General features: G+C 39.0%; 1 protein-coding gene across 7 annotated transcripts in view; it reads right to left on the minus strand.

Annotated features, from left to right (window-relative positions):
* The window catches only part of dnmt3aa (DNA (cytosine-5-)-methyltransferase 3 alpha a), a 76,169-nt gene that overhangs the window by 26,770 nt on the left and 31,423 nt on the right, over positions 1-17,976 (minus strand). Inside the window, exon 1 of one of the 7 annotated variants that reach the window (XM_085771792.1) lies at positions 6,434-6,586. The exons of the other annotated variants lie outside the window; for them this stretch is intronic. Coding sequence (XP_085627918.1) covers positions 6,434-6,496 — 63 coding nt within the window. The 5' untranslated portion in view covers positions 6,497-6,586. Of the gene's footprint in view, positions 1-6,433; positions 6,587-17,976 lie in introns of those variants that run through there. 7 annotated transcript variants of the gene reach the window in all.

Below are 17,976 nucleotides of genomic sequence, written 5' to 3' on the forward strand. Positions count from 1 at the left end.
TTAAAAGTATGTACTTTTGGATACTTAAGTACCTTTAAAAGCAAGTACTTTTTTACTCTTACTCGAGTAACATGTCGACTGAGCTACTTTTACTTGTAACGGAGTAAATTTTGACCAGTAGTATTTGTACTCTCACTCAAGTACTGGGGTCGAGTACTCTGTCCATCTCTGACTGCTGCCACTGCTGCATTCCTCTAGGAAATAAAAATAAAAAAAAGAAAGGAGGATGTAAGGAGCGAGGAAGAGGAAGAGGAGGAGGAGGGAGGAGGGAGGAGGTGGTGGGATGACGACACGACATAAATTCAAGCGGAAGGGGGGAGACAGTAAAAAGTGAGGGGTGTCGGGTTGTGACAGCTCTCTCCTCAGTTCGACCCCGAGGGGAGGGGGTCGCTCTTCCCCCCCGCTCCCGTTCACCTCCGACCTCATAAAACCCAAATCAGCCTGTTACACGGATCGTAGACGGACCACACACGCACATGCACACGCACACGCACCGTAAGGGAATCTCCACATGTCGTCACTGGTTTCTGAAAACATCTGGGACGATCTGAACAAAAAAAAAAGAAAGAAAGAAAGAAAGAAAAACGTCTGGAAAAGTCAAAGTCCGATCATCATCATCATCATCGTCCATGTGACATACAGTAACTGCAGAGGTGACGAATGAAGTGTTGATTTCTGAGTGGGCTGATGATGGACGCTATAAAAATAATAATAAAATAAAAAAAACAGGAGCTGCTGCTGCTGCTCACAGCTGGAAAATAAATAAAATGAGCAGCGGGTTGTGGTGGAGCAGCTCGGAGAAGATATTGGAAACCAGAAATAAGTATTAAACTCTAATAAAGACAAATTTAAATGGCAGTGAAATCCAAAAATGGCAGTTTTATTGATTTCCTGTCACTATAAAATGCTTGTGTGCTGATTTTGTTGTAATGTAGAAACTGTATTCAATAGAATTGATATTTCATTCTTTTATATTTCAAGTTTTATTCCATTTTGTACATAACTTTTTATACTCTTTTGTTTTATATTTGCATACTTTGCTACCTTTCCCTTCCTGTTGTATGCTACTGTAACAACCATGCATGAGATGAATAGACAGTCTTGTGTCTAATTTCACGTAATATGCTTTAAAATGAGCAATCTATACTTGTTTATAGTTTTGATGTTAGTGAATTTCCATTTTTGAACTTTTATTTCATGAATATTTATGTTAAAATTGAAAAGAGTTCACAATTTCTGATATTTTGTATTCATTTATGTCTCTTTTTTTGCCTATATCTTTCTTTTGTGTTAGCGTTTATGTGGAAAATGTTGGCGGCTTGTGTTTATTAAAACATTCACAAAACAGCTGCTTTTGTACGACTTCATTTCTACAGATATTTACAACATGTTTCAATACATTTGTTACAAATGTAGCCCTGTGTTTTAACTTTTATTCCCTTTTTTCTTACTTATATTTTTGTCGATCATGGTGGCGAGGTGCAGCGTACAGTACATCCTTATTATAATCTTATTCTCATTCAGTATAAATATTATTGGCTCTACATTTTAATGACTACACTACAATAATAAGCTTTATTTAACCCTTAATTCATCATTCATAAAGCACGTTTTTTTATGTGATGCTGAAATGTAACTACTTCCTACACTAAAGAGCCAATTTTCACGCAGAGATAATTTGATTTTCGCCTCATCTCATCTCAACTTTTCTGCTGCTGTGAAGAAACTGTGATAATTTCTGTCGGCATCTGGACCGGATCATCTCATTAGAAAACTTGGACCCGGCTCCACGTTGCTGCTGCTGCTGCTGCTGTAGTTGCTGCTGAGCGGTACCGGGGCCAAAGAAAAACCCTGCTCTCTGCTCGCCGGGATGAAACTGTGTCTGTTGCCTGGCAACATTACTGTAGCTGATTGAAGAGTCCATCAGAAAAGCTTTCACCGCTCTCTCTCAGAGACCAGGATGAGTCACTGATGACAGACGAGTGTTGTTGTCGACTCACGTTTCTGTGAAAGCAGCTGAACTGACATGAAAGAGAAGAAGAGGAGTCGACCAATCTAAAGAAATAAGACTCTAACTGTGTTTATAATGACGCAGCTGATTGGTTAACTCTCATAAACGCACACAATACGTATTATTTCCATCGTCCTGCACAGATGAAGTCCGAACAACATCATTTTTTAGAAGATTTTTGGTCTTAAAAATATTGTTTCTATGGTGAATTGTGAGTCATGTTTCTTTTTGGTGTTTGGGATTTTTTTTTTCATCACATTACCAGAATATGAGGGTGTAGTTTGGGCGGAAAATTGCTACCAGAGTTTCTGCAGCGCAAACAAAAGAAACCCATCAAGGTCTCCTCAACAGCTCGTTACAGCGTTCCTCTGTGGTTCACTAAGATAAAAGTATATAAAACCATATGTGGAATTAAACCACACATTATCACTTAATATCCATAAATGTAACACTATAATAATAAAACATGAAGAGATGTAAATGATATTTAACAGCTACAGTAAGTGCAGCGGTGTCTTTGAATGCACCACTGATGCCCACAGCATCTCTACACCAGTCAGTCAGAGTCCAGTGGTAAGAGTTTGATCATCATACAGTGTGTGGAGCGAGACTTTTTAATTACTCACTCACTAACCTATAAAAAGTTCAGTAATGAGGCCAATTAACAGGAGCACAAACTGGAAGACTTCCACTAGTCTGCAGCGCTGCGTTCAAGGCGCCCGGTCCAGGCAGCCTGTGCTGTGATGCAGAACAGTTTTCTGGGTTAAACAGCTGCAGGTTTGAAAAACCAAAAGTTCAACAAACAGCCATTTAACTATAAACTACATTTGAGACGGAGGAGCTGGAGCTGTCGACCGGTCAGGGTGCGGATAGACTTCTTCTTATATATATATATTACAGACTCTTATGTTGATCTATTGCTCCGTGTGCAGGGTGTGTCAGATTTGTGCACATGAAAAAGCTTTAATAAATTAAACAACGGTAAAACTTCCAGTATTATTTATGCCGTTTTCCTGAATCTTTGTGAAAGGTTTCCTCCTGTTTTCAACTGAATCCTCAAATTCTCTCAAAGCACTAAAATTTACATGAGCACAGTTAAAAAACCACCAAGACAAGTTAATACAACAGCTTTTAAAACAATTTAGAAGTCTGTACTGTATACTGATCGCCTAAAATGTGCAATATCAGGTTTATATGACACTATGACCTTGTATGATACTAAATACTCTCCTTCAATATCATGACTTGGCATAATATGCTTAATATTTACATCTTATATTCGTAATGTATTATTACGTGTATATTTCACTTATTTTAAGCAGTGCACATATTGTTACGTTTCTTTTGTTATTTTTCCTGTGTGACATAAATGTGAAACAACCAGGCACATTTATTTCACTCAGGATTGATAAAGTTATATCATATCGTAGCTAATCTGGTCTAATAAGCTCTGAAATGCTTTTTAAACTTTGCATTTGCAAAAAAAACACCTCAATTATACATTTAATGTACAGTAATATGCAACGGCTCTAATCAATTCAGATCAATTCAACAGGTAACACCTTCAGAAAGGCCTGATACAATTTGTTTTTACTATTTTTTCTCTTTCCTGAACTTTATATGACCTTAATAGAGAAATAAAACCTATTTGTGTCATTATTTTGACGGTATCCTCACTTTGTTTCAGTTCCTATAACGTCTGCACGCTACAGTTTGTGCTATTTGGTTGTCAGGACGACGACCACGTTGTTACGAAAAGGGATGCTTCGTATTGTACCAGATGCTACGAGGCAGAAAAAGAAGAACAAGAGTGTGTTTTCATGGGACAAATAAAAGGTTCGGAGGAGGGCGGAGGAGCAGCGAGAGGCCGTAATGTTGTGAGTTACGTCTCTGAACTTTATCGAACCCCGTGGCCTGGTCAGTGTTTTCACTCTCTTGACCTCCGACCCCTCACCCTCTGACCTAACCAATGAGCCATTTCTTAGGCCACGCCTCCTTTATGAGCGTGACCGACCCTGACCTCGAGATGAACCCAACATTGCTCAAACAACACACACACACACAGACACACAGAGACACATATTCACACTACTACTACAATTAAGACAGCGGTTAATAGCCGTTCTCACATAATGTCAATAGGAAACGCACCAAGCAACCGCTCTTCTCTTTCATTAGCATCGATCGCTGCCGTGGGATAAAGTGTGTGAAGTGTGTTAAAGAAGTTTCCCCCTGAGATCTCCTGTAATGAAACGGGCCAAACAACAAACATCTGCCTCATTGCCGACTGGAGCACAATAGCCATTTAGTGACTTCACATTGTTTTCTAATCATAACCTTTCCAGATGTGCGTTAGTAAAACATTATAACAGCGACACACTATTAAGAATGAGTTAAGCAAACACTTATAAAGCATTATTCCTGCACCGACACTGATTAGTTGCTAATTATCTCATCTATTATCTATTTAATGATTGGACTTTTAACGTTTGTGAATCAATTTCTGTATCGATTTCATGTCCATAACATCGTTTATAAGGTGTCAGTAACTGATGAATGAACTATTTAGATAAAAAACTGTGATTTAGACATGAGCTGATGGTTAGTGAGTTTGTTAAAAGATGATTTATAAAGTATTGAACAAGCACTAAGAATTTGAATAAACCATGAGTTGCGGTTCAAGTGTTTATAAAACATCTATGAACAAATCAACTGTGTAGAAAAATGACATGCTGACTAGTATCAGTGTCAAATAATGCTTTATAGATGATGAATTAAGTATTTTATAATGATTAATAGTGTAAATGAGTGAAAACATGACATTTAATGATCAAATTAATCAAATAATGTATGATTGAAGGCCAAAATAAACCAAACCTCATGTTCACCCTGATGCTGAGTTTAACACCTCAGGGACTTGTTTTCTCATCATGAACTTAATCAGTGACCGTTCATTGTTTTGTTTTGTTTTTTCTGAGCGGAAAAGACTCCAAACCATTAATTTGTCTCACGTCTGTTTCAAACAAGGCGGCTGATTTGTTGTCGTTTTAATTGTTAACATGTTTGGGAACCATGTGTGCACAAAAAAAAAGAAAAGAAAATTCTCTAAACTTCAAACATGTAACTTGAAGTAAAACTGACAAAAACATGGCAAAATGGGCCAATCTGAATCTGACAGCTGTTAATAATATCAAAGCATACCAGGGCCTGATGTTTACACTTAAAACACAATACTTTAGCGGTCTGGCGTTGGTTTCCAGTCGTTTAGATAATTTGATAACTATTTGCACGTCTTTTTTGGCAGATATAAAAGAAAACTGTGAATCCCAATTTTCTAAAACACAAATAAAAGTAAACCAACAATAATGACTTCCTGTTTTTTTTATAACAAAACAAAACTGGTGTTAATCCTGCTTTGTGTTTTCTTTGGCGGCTTAGTTCTGTTTTCCATTTATTCAAAGTTACACCATGCTCATGTGTACTTTTACATACTTCCTTACTTTTTCATTAGTTGTGGCCTTAAAAAACTTTAGCACAGAGTTATGAAACTTGATATCACAGCAGATCAAACATTAAAAAAAAAAAAGATTATTGATGCAAAACTACGGCTTAAAAACCAGAAACTGCTCTCAGTGAGACTTTAGTTTTGATACCATATTATTGTGAAGCAGTGTTGGTTCCCAGCCTCGAGGTCAAGACCCCGACTCAGACAAATTTTAAGGGTCTCAAGACGATTAGAAAGAGAGGGAAGCAGAAAAAGTTAAGGTTATTGTTCTACACTTCCCTCTAATCTTTCCTTCCTCCTTGTTCTTTTTTTTTTGACTTAACTTGCACAATAATGAAAGGGTGAGGCTTTTATTTTGAAATTATCCATTTAGTTTGACTCTTAAATCCATTTAAATTGAGATTTTTACACCGACTGTGCATGATTCGTCTTGTTATATGAAGGAATTTGACAAATTTCTATTACATAATATTGTACCAGGTAATAAACGTCAATAATAAACGACATTTCTGGTGAAGAGGCTGGTGGGAAAAGTGGACTTTAAACAGTTTAAGGGGGCAGAGTGTCTCCAGCTCTCTGCCCCCTTCAACAGCACAGAAAATAAACATGAAGTGACCTCCTTCAGATCTTTTTACTTTACTTGGCATGAAACCACGACCAGCAGCAGCAGCAGCAGCAGCAGCATTAAACACCCGTTTACATCTGCTCAGGAAAATAATAATAACCCCTTTTAGTAAGTATAAAAACAAACTCGCCATGAAATAACTCTCTGGAAGCAGTTATACAACTTGTAACCCTTCCTCTTTTTTAAAAAAAAAAGAAAACCTTAAGATTATGTTTCTCTCCACACTCTCACACCATGCACACACATACTAAAGGAAAAGAAAGAAAGAAAAAAAAAAAGTTAAATCACTTACAGACCGGACATGGCAGCCCTGCAACTGCAACCCTTCCTCCCTGGCTCTCTTTCTCTCTGTCATTTTCCTCGTCTGTCTGTCTCTCACCTCCTCCTCCTCCTCCTCCTCTTCTTCTTCTTCCTCTTCTTCCTCCTACACTTTCCTCTCTGTGCGTCTCACTCCTCAGCTTCACTCGGCTTCACCCTCCAAGTCTTCTTCTTTACCCCTCTCCCTCTCTGCTGATTGGCCGGGCAGTGAAGTGTGTGATTTACTGGCTCCTTCACCTAACAGATGTTTAGGTGAACTTCCACCACACACACACACACACACACACACACACACACACACACACACACACACAGTCATGTCTGGTCGCCTCAGGGGTTTAAGGGTGATGACACACACTCACATATGCACACACACATACAAATCTATGCTAGTGTGTATATGGGGTGTGTACATGCACTCTGGTCAAAGGTTAGGTAAGCCTCAGGGTTGACAAGGCAATAGGATGTGTTAGGGTCACGACCTCACATTCACACACACACACACACACACATAAGCACACACACCTTCACAAACACACGTACAAACTGCAGTTATACACATGAGCCAGTTCAGAATTACTGAAAGGAAAACAAAATGACGCTGACATAACGTCTGTAAACTGAGTGTTTGGACTCGGAGGAACAGCGTCTGTTTTCATGTTGAGCTGCGAGGAACTTGGTCCATTCACCTACGGCTGCAAGCTGCGGAGCGATGTGGACGAAGAAAGAAACTTAATCGATTTATGGTTTTAATCCAGTAAACTGGATTTCCCTTCTGGGGTTTAAAGGGATAGTTCGACATTTTGGCAAATTGGCCCATTGCCATAATCCCTACAGTCATAGCAGTAGGTTCGTTACTTTTAATTGTCGGTGCAAGCTATTTTTAGAACGGCGGAGCAGAGCCGCGAGCTGCTCAGAGCTACGCTACGGAGGGCTAATGGGATTTCTTGGTTTCCAACATCAAACTCATCAAATACACAATCCAACAACTCCAAAACGCTCTGGTGGACAAGTTGTGACCTGCACATTCACCACGCTATGAGATAATAACAGAATGTTATCAGACAGAGTTGTTTTAGAGGTTAATTCATGCAAAACCACTGATGCGTGTTCCCATCAGGGGCAGTTTTTCAGCAAGCAGTCTCTGTATTTGCCTCAAAAACAACTCTGTCTCATAACGTTCTGTTATTATCTCATAGCGTGGTGAATGTGCAGGTCACAACTTGTCCACCAGAGCGTTTTGGAGTTGTTGGATTGTGTATTTGATGAGTTTGATGAGGGAAGACAAGAAATCCCATTAGCGTAGCTCTGAGCAGCTTGCACTGACAATTAAAGGTAACGAACCTGCTGCTAAAACTATACGGATTATGGCAATGGGCCAATTTGCCAAAATGTTTAACTGTCCCTTTAAGTTCAAGCTGTGATTTGGTGTTTTAAAGTGCACTGTGTAGTTTCAGGGGTGGGGGAGTTGTTGCTTTCCCAATGGGCTCCATATCTGTACCATTTGTGAATCAGCAACAGTTTTCCATGTGTCTCTGTCTTGTCCTATGTGAAGGCCTCTGATTGAGATATATTGGTCATGTTGGGGCTTTTGGTAACTACAGACTTTGAACCAAGTTTTTATAGTGGACTGTGGTGTGTTTGAGGTCTGACGCTGCAAAACTGAACCAGTTCCCAAGGACAGCGACTTTCTCTTGGGAACCAGAAGCCACTTTGTTGTCGATGGGAGAGAAGTTAAAGAGAGAATCTATCGTCCTAAATCACAAATATGAAAAATAATCCGTAAAACCAATTTAACAACAACAATAAGTAGAACAATGCACAACTCTGATATACAGTAATACTGCAGCATCAAATCAGTCAGAGCAACTATGGGCAACACCAAGTATCTATCTGATACTATGTTTAAAAAATAAAGTGAGCATCTGTATCCTAGCGATGAAGTGCGGATGTGATATGACTGATGTTTGAACACTTTGTAGTATATGAACAAATACATTCAATTTCTTGACTATTTGACTGATTTATTTGTCCAAACACACAGGTGCATGCTGGTCCTAAACCTGGTCTACCTGCATAAACCACCTGATCACTCTAAAACAAACTAAATTGAATGGGAGTCAATGAGAGGAAGGGAGGGAACTGGCTGCACTCAGAGGCTCACAGTTCAAATTTTGTTAGTCTCTCTGCGTTTGTGAGCACATTGTGAGAGACAGGACAAGCTTGTCTACAAAAGTGGAGAAAATTATGTGTGTAGAGTGTAATTTGTGGCCGTGGCGACAAGTTAGACAGCAAAGTGTCAGAGGATTTTTAGACCCTCTTGCACTCTAGCTAATGATGTCACCCACTAGGTCTGAACATTCCGTGCCATTGACTCCCATTATGAACTTGAAATTTGTCAGAAATGATCATGAACTTTGAAAGGTTACTAATCAATAATGGTAGAAGATATGAAAAAGTTGAATGTAACGTGAATACTATGAAGTTTAGTGAACGGTTTAATAGTGGAATGAAGTCTGTAGGTGAAAGTATGATGAAGCAGTTAAAGTTCAAAGAAGAAGAAGAAGATTTGAAGAGTTTGAAGACGGTTTCCATTCATTTCAATGGGAAAAAAATTTGAACTAACTCTGCCAGAAAAGCAAACAATTCATCTTCATTTCTTATTAATGGTCACTTAGATTTCCTGTTTTAGAGCAGAGAAGTAGACCCGACTTCCTGGTGTGAAGCTATAAAAGCTTATAGTCGTCCTCCATGTGACATCACGCGCTCACCTTTATCACAGGTGACCTGCTGAGTTTTCTACACAGCTGTGACTGCTTTGTTTTTATGAGCAGGCCCTGTGTGCACACGATCGTGCACGAGTGTGTGTGTGTGTGTGTGTGTGTGTGTGTGGGTGACGTGATGCCAACAAGTCGTCTAAAATAACACAATGAAGTGTTTTCTTTTCTGACACCTCCGCAGCGGTTAGAAGTAAAAACAAGGTCAAGGCTGAAGTGCGTGCATGTGGTGTATGTGACTTGCTAAATTCAATTAGCACAAAATGACATTAAGTCACAGGAGGGGGGAGAGGGGAGGGGGTTTTAACATATACGGTTCCCTATAGTGTTTATTTTCTCTGCTGTAACTTTAAACGTGAAAGGAGAGAGAGAGAAAGAGAGAAGATGCCAGATGTTTTTATCCTGAAGTGGAAAAGAGTTTGCTGAGTTACCAGGTTTCCTTCAGACAGAGGCAGAGCGATGGGATGTTAACAGCTGGCTGCAGTTCAACCGACCGACAGAGCAAACACACACACACACACACACACACACACACACACACACACACGTAGAGAGGCAGAAACCTGGAACTGGTTAACCTCTGTCTCCGACACTGATTTCATCTCGCTCTCTCTTTCGCTGTATGTTTCAAACTTTCTCTGTTTTCCTTTCTCTCCTTTCACTCCATCGCTTTTCTTTCTTTCTTGCTTGCTTGCTTTACACCTCAATCCCCTTCCCCTTCCTCTCCCCTTCCTTTATTTTCTTGCCTGCTTTCATTCTTCTCTTTTTGTCCTTACATCCTCTTCTTTATTTGCCTCCACACTCCTCTTTTTTTTAATCTTTGCTTTCTTTCTTTCTTCTCGTTATTCTGCAGCACCTCTTTTTCTCAGTTCCCTTCTTCTAATAGTGGAAAGCCACCAAGTTCATTCACTCGAGTACTCTGTTCAAGCAAGCAGTATTTACATTTATACTATTACTCACTTAATAATTGATTGGGGGAACACTGCACTTCTTACTCCACTGGATTCATTCATATTACTCACAAGAGAATAAAATAAAATAAAATACAAAATCAAAGATTAAAACCAGTTTTTTGCCTGATTTGTGTTAAAAGATGTTCCATCAAAGACAGGAAACGTCTAAAATGATTTCAGTCAAATAACTTTTCAAGGTCTGAGGAGGTGGAATTATTCATTATTATTTCACAAAGGAAAAAGGGATAAAGTCCAAAAAAAAAAGAAAGAAGCGAAGACACGTCGGTGCATCAGGGTTCATGGTTGGAGACAAGACAAAGAGAGAAGCTCTGAGATCAAGCTACAACTGCAGGGTGTTATAACGTCTTAAACATTAATGCATCAGCATGAACAATGTGATGACGAGACTTTTTATCTTGATACTGAACCATGAACTCTGACTCTTGATGCCATTTCCAGCATTGTTCTTTTATTATGTGTTCAAATAAACTTTCATTCATTCATTTATCATTTGTGAGCAACTTTTTTTTTTTTTTTTTACATGTTTGCTATTTTTTGTTCCATATCAATATGTACTTGCTCATGTCTGTACATATTCTATATCTATTATTTATTGTAGTTCAAACAAGTGAAGATCGTGGTGTGGTGCCTTTTAGGAAACTTGCTTGTTTTGAGTTCAGTTGAACACGACCATGACCCAAACATGTGACCTATCCACTAATCAAGACAAAAATGCAGGGAAAACATGGATTTAGGAGGAAAAGAAAAGATTTTGGATAGGAAAAAAGCAGTTATATTCATATTGATACTTATATTCCCATCCAAAATATTTTTTTCCCTCCTAAATCCATGTTTTCCTCACGTTTTTGTCTTTGTTGATATGGAAACAGTCCCGAGCTCGACAGTCGACTAGTAAGGTCTACCCAGGAAGCTAGAGTAAACAGAGCTACGTGATAAAAACACACATGTTAACACTGCTCTCTCATATTAACAGAGTTATGCAGACTCAGTGTTGTGTGTTAAGGAACTGGTGGATGTTGCAAAGCATGTGTAGTGATATTTTGAGCATAATAGGTTTTAAAGTTCTGCCCCCATTGCTTCGCTGCTTAACTGCAGTGTAGCGCCGCTAGCAGGAGGAGAGCTACTGTAGGTCCGGGCTGCATTTTTCATTATTTTTCTCGGATTTTTTCCTATGGTCGCACTCGGGGGCCTACAGCTTAGAAAATGACTGGACTTCTCCTTTAAGTTTAAAAAGGAATCATCACACCAATGAATAAAATCATCCACCACTGGCCCAGGACCCGTGTCCCCTCCCCGTAACAGACTCACTACGACTATGACTATGTGAGCTTCTGCAGTCATCAGTGTACAGGATGTATAAAACGGGTGAGAGGACACGGCCCAGTGGAGAACCAGTGGAGGAGAAACAGGAAGTTGTCACCTTTCATTTGAGATCTAATGGATAACGCCTCTCGCCGTGGTTCACTGGAGTCCCAAAGCTTTAGAAATGGCGTTTGTAACTAGACTGATAGATGTCAGTGATTTAGTTTTTTTTTTTTTTTTTTAACCTTTTCTTGAATTTCTTTAGATCGCGGCACAACGTCAGCCTACTTCACTTTGTCAAACAAGTTTTATTGAAGTGGTTTCTTGATTCTGGCAGTGACCAAGTCTGGGTGTGGATAGTGAAATTAAACTCAACTTTCCAAAAATGGGTTAGTTCATGATTTAACAAGCGGGGGAAATTACTTTTTCACACAAGGCCAGGTACTGTAGGTTTGGATAGATATTTTCCCTTAATAAAATGAAAACTGCATTTTATATTTACTTGGGTTATCTTGATCTAATATTAACATTTGTTTGATGACCTTAAACATCTAAGTGTGACAAATATGCAAAAAAGTAAGAAATCAGGAAGGGGGGGAAATACTTTTTCACGGCACAGCACCCACATCTTGACCTCACAGTTCTTCCGTTGTAATCTTTACACTCGAATCTGTCAAATAGGCGAGAATAACTTCAAGAGGTCCAGATTCTTAGAGCGTAACATTAATGAATTGGTGCTTTTGGATAAATTAAGGAACTGAGCACTTCTTTCACCACTGCTCTGCCCTTTCCTCCTACTTCCTTCCTTTCTTTCTTTCTCTCATGACTCTTTGCTCTTACTTTCATTTCTGCTGACTTTTTATTCTTTCTTTTCTTTTCTTTATGTCGAATTGATATAAAGTTATGAGAAAAACCTACATTTAAAGTTTCAATTTCTGTCCCGGCGACAGTGAGAGCACAAAAAAAAGAAAACACAAAGTTGCTTCTGGCTCCAGAGTAGCTGATGAATCAGTGACGAGCGCTGACAGGAAGTCACACATGCTCTACCTCTCTCTCTTTCTCTCCATCTGTCACAAGCAACAGACTGAAAACAACCTGGTATCAGTTTGAACAACGACAGTTTGTGTGTTTACATTCGCTATAACACAACTTTATCATTTAATTCATTTAAAACTCAAACAGATGTTCTTGTAGATCGAACTTGTTTACTTCCACGTTTCTAAATATATTTAAGATTCACATTTGAATAAAAAATGTTGCTCTTTCTGCTCTTCTCAAGCGACTGTCAAGTTGTCAAACACTTTTCCTTCTCACATATTTTTAAAGGTTCGTGTCCATCACACGTCGACAGCAGTAGCAGCAGCAGCAGCAGCAAGTTCAAACAGGAGTGAGAGGAAACTGCAGCCGCACTTTCACACACTCAGTCAATCAGCCTGAATGACTTTCTCTCCCCCTTTCATGACCACACACATCCTGTCTCTTTCAGTCATTCTGTCTTTTCGGTCTTAGGTCTTCCTCTCTTTCTCTCTCTCTCTAACACACACACACATACACACGTTCTTGCATCTACAAGCCACTTACTCACACACACACAGAGACACACAACTTCTTGGCAGCAGCACGGCAGCACAGTCTTTTTATACTAGAGAGTGAGAGGAAACTGTTGAACACAATACACCTGACCTACAGTATTATCACATTTGAAAAGTTGATTACACACGGCAAAAACTCAAAATCTTTCCAAGAATATTATATTTGTCTTATTTCTTGTCAAAATGTCTTGTTTCTAGTCAAAACGAATCTCTTTCCACTTAAAACAAGACTCATCACCTAAAAATGTACTTGTTTTTAGATCATTTTCACTTGTTTCAAACAAATTTTCACTTGAAATAAGTAGAAAAATCTGCCAGTAGAAGGAAGTTTTTTGTGCTTGTAACAAGAAAGAAAAACTTGCTCCACTATCAGATTTTCCTACTCATTTCAAGTGGAAATAGGCTTGAAATAAGTAAGAAATCTCTAAAAACAAGCTACTTTTTTAATGCGATGAGTCTTATTATAGGTATAATAAGATTTGTTTTGACTAGAAATGACATTTTGACTAGAAATGAGACAAATATTCTTGGTAAGATTTTGAGTTTTTGCAGTGCACATCCAGTTCGTATTGATTCTTTAGAAGTTGTCATTACGTTGTGGTCATCTGATCTGAATTTTCAAGTCTCTTTTTAATCTCTGTTCTTGGTCGGGTTGTGTAGTACTCGAGAGACCAAGACCGGTCTTAAGTTGAGACCACATTTTTCGCGGTCTTGGTCTCGTCTCGGTCTCGGTCGGGCTGCACTAGGGGTTTTTTCTCAAGACCAGTCGAGACCACAGCAGCACATATATATATTTTTTTTTTATCACAAGTGTCTCTCTCTGTCACTTGCTCGCTTTATGCGATGTAGTTCAGTAACTTTAAGATACGCTTGTGTAACCATCTGTAAACCTGGTTGCACTATGACTCAACAGTGAGGGGAGAGACTCTGTGCTGCTGTGTTCTTCTGTTCAATCCAAACTTTGTTTCAATTATAAAAAATATGGTTTAAATTTTATATAAAATGATCTTTTCTTTTTAGCTGAGGAATAATGTAAATAGGCGCTTTTCCACTGCAGGAGTTCAAGTAAAAGTGAGGGTGTAGGAACTTCTACAGGAACCGTCCTCTCACTGTCTCCACTGCAGACCAGGACCCGCCGAGCTCTTGCAACGACGTGCAACAGTTTCAATCATTGCGCAGTCATTGTGCAGCTTTGGTTTTTTTTTCTTCTTTTTTTTTTTTACTGCTCTTGTTGTTGTTGTTGCTGTTTTCCGGCAGTATAGACGCTTTCTAATAAAGCTGGGTTTGTAATTGCCGTTTCAATCGTCTCATAGCCTAATCGCACAATCGCTTATTTATCATACTTTTTTTTTTTTTTACTATACTACTACTACTACTACTACTGCTACTACTCTTATACCTCTTTTACCAGCTTATTCCCTCTTGTTTTCTCTCTGAAGACGCTTTTGTAATACTGCTGGGTTTTAAAAATGGCACTTATTTCAGGGTTTTCTCTTGGCGTCACGTCCCACTCTGAATTTGACCAATCAGCACAGAGTAATCTCAAGCCCCACCCAGGAGTTCCTGTAGTGGAAACGCGCCAGTTGTCATGATTATTTATCAGTACTGGCACTGAATACAGTAATATGGTCTTGAAAATGGTCTTGCATTGGTTTGACTCGGTCTTCGAACTAGTTTTTGGTCTCCACCACCTCCTGACTGCTCCACTATAAAACTGCAGCTGGTTTTTAACTGTGTCCGTGTGTAGTTCAGGGCTCAGCGGGGTCTTTCTGTGCTATTTATTTATGATTAACGTTTATGTTGTAAACTTTTATTTTCATATACAGAGTCATTTCACTTATTCTCTGATCTTTACATTGTGCCTTCTCATGTTTTTATTGACTCTGTGACATTTTGAATCAGTTTGCGTTCGACTGACTGGTGACCTCTCCGTGAAAGCTAATGAGAATCCAAATAAAGAGCGAAGAATAAAGAATATATGCAGCGAGCACTTGTTTTTCCACAAAAAAAAAAAAAAAAATCAGCTGCAGCGGGGAAACAAAGTTAATGAGAGCAGTGAGACTGAAGCAAAAACTGTAAAGTTCGGGGCCATAAAACTAAAACAATGATACTATAAAACTCTTTAGAGCCGAGTGGAGCGAGCGATGAATATCTGTGGGTTTGTCACTGCGATTGACCTTTTTTGCACATTGAAGTATTCATTTGATCCATTGTCAGTAAAAAAGAAAAAAAAAATCATTATGGTGACTATAAATAATGATTTAAAAAGTTTGTTCGACCTCTGCAGCAGCAGCTGTTGTCAGTGCAGAGGAGAGAGCGCACCGAGGATACCCAAACACTCAAACACCAAGAGTATACTGTACTTCTGCAGGAAGAAAATAAAAAGCTTAAAAAAAACAGATGTGAGGCTGAACATTACCACAACGAGCCAGCTGCACAGGGCAAACCTCAGCGTCTCCTAACAACACCTGTTTTATTTATTTCTATGAAAATGTGTTACCAACAAAAACAGGACTTCAGAAATACTGAGATAATGGAGTTTGCATGTTCTCCAGCTTCTTGAACCTCCTCGCACAGTCCAAAGTCATGAACACTACGTTGACCTCTTCTCTTGTTTGTCTCTACAGGATTATTTACATTTCTGATTTTTGTTTACTGTACTTCCTGTTTTATTTTGAAATTATTCAACATGTAAATCCCAAATGGACGACAGCGACCACACAATATGTCACATCCGTACTGAAGGAACAACCATCAGCACAATGGAAAAGCAGCACAGCCAATGGATGGAAGAGATTTTTGACGAGCTTGAAGCTATAACCATAAGTATTTAGATAAAAAGTTATATTTTATCTACATTAATTCCTAAAAGCAAAAGATTTCCCCCTGTAATAGCTCTTTAAAGGGGAACTATGCAAAATCTGGTCGCTTTACCTCTGTTTTGCTAACCCTCCTCTCGGCCATGTGCATTTGTTTTCAATGAAGCCGGCGAGAAATCAATCCATGGAGCGGTGGATAACGTTATATATCATATACAATGTTACGATGTGTATATTTGTGTAGTCTTATCTGTGATAAACAAGAGATTACGGGTTACGGGGGGCGTTTGTGTCGCGGTGCTTCAGAGACGAGATCTGGGACACCAAAGCTGTTGTAAATGTAGCTTAGTTAAGATCAAAATCCTGCATAGTTCCTCTTTAAGAAGCTCAATAAAGTCTAATCAGAGACTCTTGAACATCTAATCAGGTACGTGTTTTGTATATAAATGTAAACTTTACTTGATATCATTAACCAACCACATTCCTAAAAACATGACTATTTATATGAGTGCATCGTGACTTCTGTGTCCTCAGCTTTGCTAAGAAAACATCTAAGTACTATCGGTCAAATGACTGTAACACGAAGCGTCTTGTCACGTCATGTGGTATCGGCACCGATACAAAGCTGAACACACCCACTTAAAAAGAGATCAAAGCTGATTTCAGAATCAGTTTATTCGTAGAGTACCACATTAAAAACAAAGGTTTTGTGTTTTCTCTGCAGTTCAAACAGCCAATCGGAGGGCATACGCCACGAAGAGGTACTCAGGGACATTTGATGAGGGGTTAGGGTTTTGAAATGTGCTTAAATTTGGGAAATGTGTGTTAAAAAAAAAGGAAAAAAAGAAAAAGAAAAAGAAAAATCAACTGATGATCAAAACTCAGAGAGAGAGAGACAAATATTTTGCATGAGAGGCCTTGACAGCAGCAGAAAGGGAAAGCACCGTTTTCACTTTCAATGGCACTTCACTGTGTCAAGTGTTGAGTAAATGTCACTAAAAAAGGCCAATCACACAGTTCATCTTCCAGCGGCCAGTTGCGTGTTTGTGTGTGTATGTGTGTGTGTGTGTGTGTGTGTTTGTATGAGAGGGAAGTCCGCTCCCTCCCAGTGTAAATAAACACTCTGCAGCAGCAGCAGCAGCAAAGGAGGAAAGCAGGAAAGGCTGCAGAACAGCAGCGAGCCAACACCGAGCCCATGTTTAACCAAATATGAAGATGATGTTGGGCGAATTAAAAAAAAAAAAAAAGCTATATTTTGGGATGTTGTGGTTGGTGGGGATGCTACAGTAAATATTTACATTTTGACCCCAAGTTCTTGTTAAATAAATAAACCGAAGATACATTAAAGTACACACATCAACGTCATCGTCTGTCTTCGGCTAAATGGACCAGAACTGAGAGGAAACTTCTAATCAATCTGAGAAATCTCTCCACCAAAGAAAAAAGAAAAAAAGAAAAAGAAACCGTAAAACAAAAGCTCTGGCTCTGAAACACTCAGCTCGATGTAATGACCTTCTCATTGTTTCATAATGAAGTGCATTAATTCACATTTCTCCAGGGTTCACCAAAGTTTAACACCGTATAGATACAGTTTAATAGGCCGCTGCCGACGCTCCGACCTGCCAAAAGAACTGTACCATACAGTAGAAACCCATTAGTGACTTGACAAGGCCCAGAATTATTTACTGTCACATAGTCCCAGCAGTATATAACAATAACTCCTAATGATGTAATCAATTTAGTTATGACGACCTGGATAAGTGGCATAAAAGTGATGAATGGATTAAACCAATTTAAAATGATTCATTTAAGTTCTCTCAAGTGTGTGTGTGTGTGTGTGTGTGTGTGTGTGTGTGTGTGTGTGTGTGCAGGTCTGACTGTAAAAGCTGAGACAGACTGAGCAGCACAGTCCAGTCCAGTCCAGTCAAAACAAGCCCACTGTTAGTTTATAAGTGATATAATATTTCCTGTTATCTTGATTATGTGATGTGAAAACACCGCCAAGACTTTACAAGCAGCATTTATAAATCAACGTTTAACACAGTTGTTGAAC

Source organism: Trachurus japonicus, chromosome 24 (genome assembly GCF_045865225.1).
Source record: "Trachurus japonicus isolate A0001 chromosome 24, Traja_1.0".
Taxonomy (NCBI): Eukaryota; Metazoa; Chordata; class Actinopteri; order Carangiformes; family Carangidae; genus Trachurus; species Trachurus japonicus.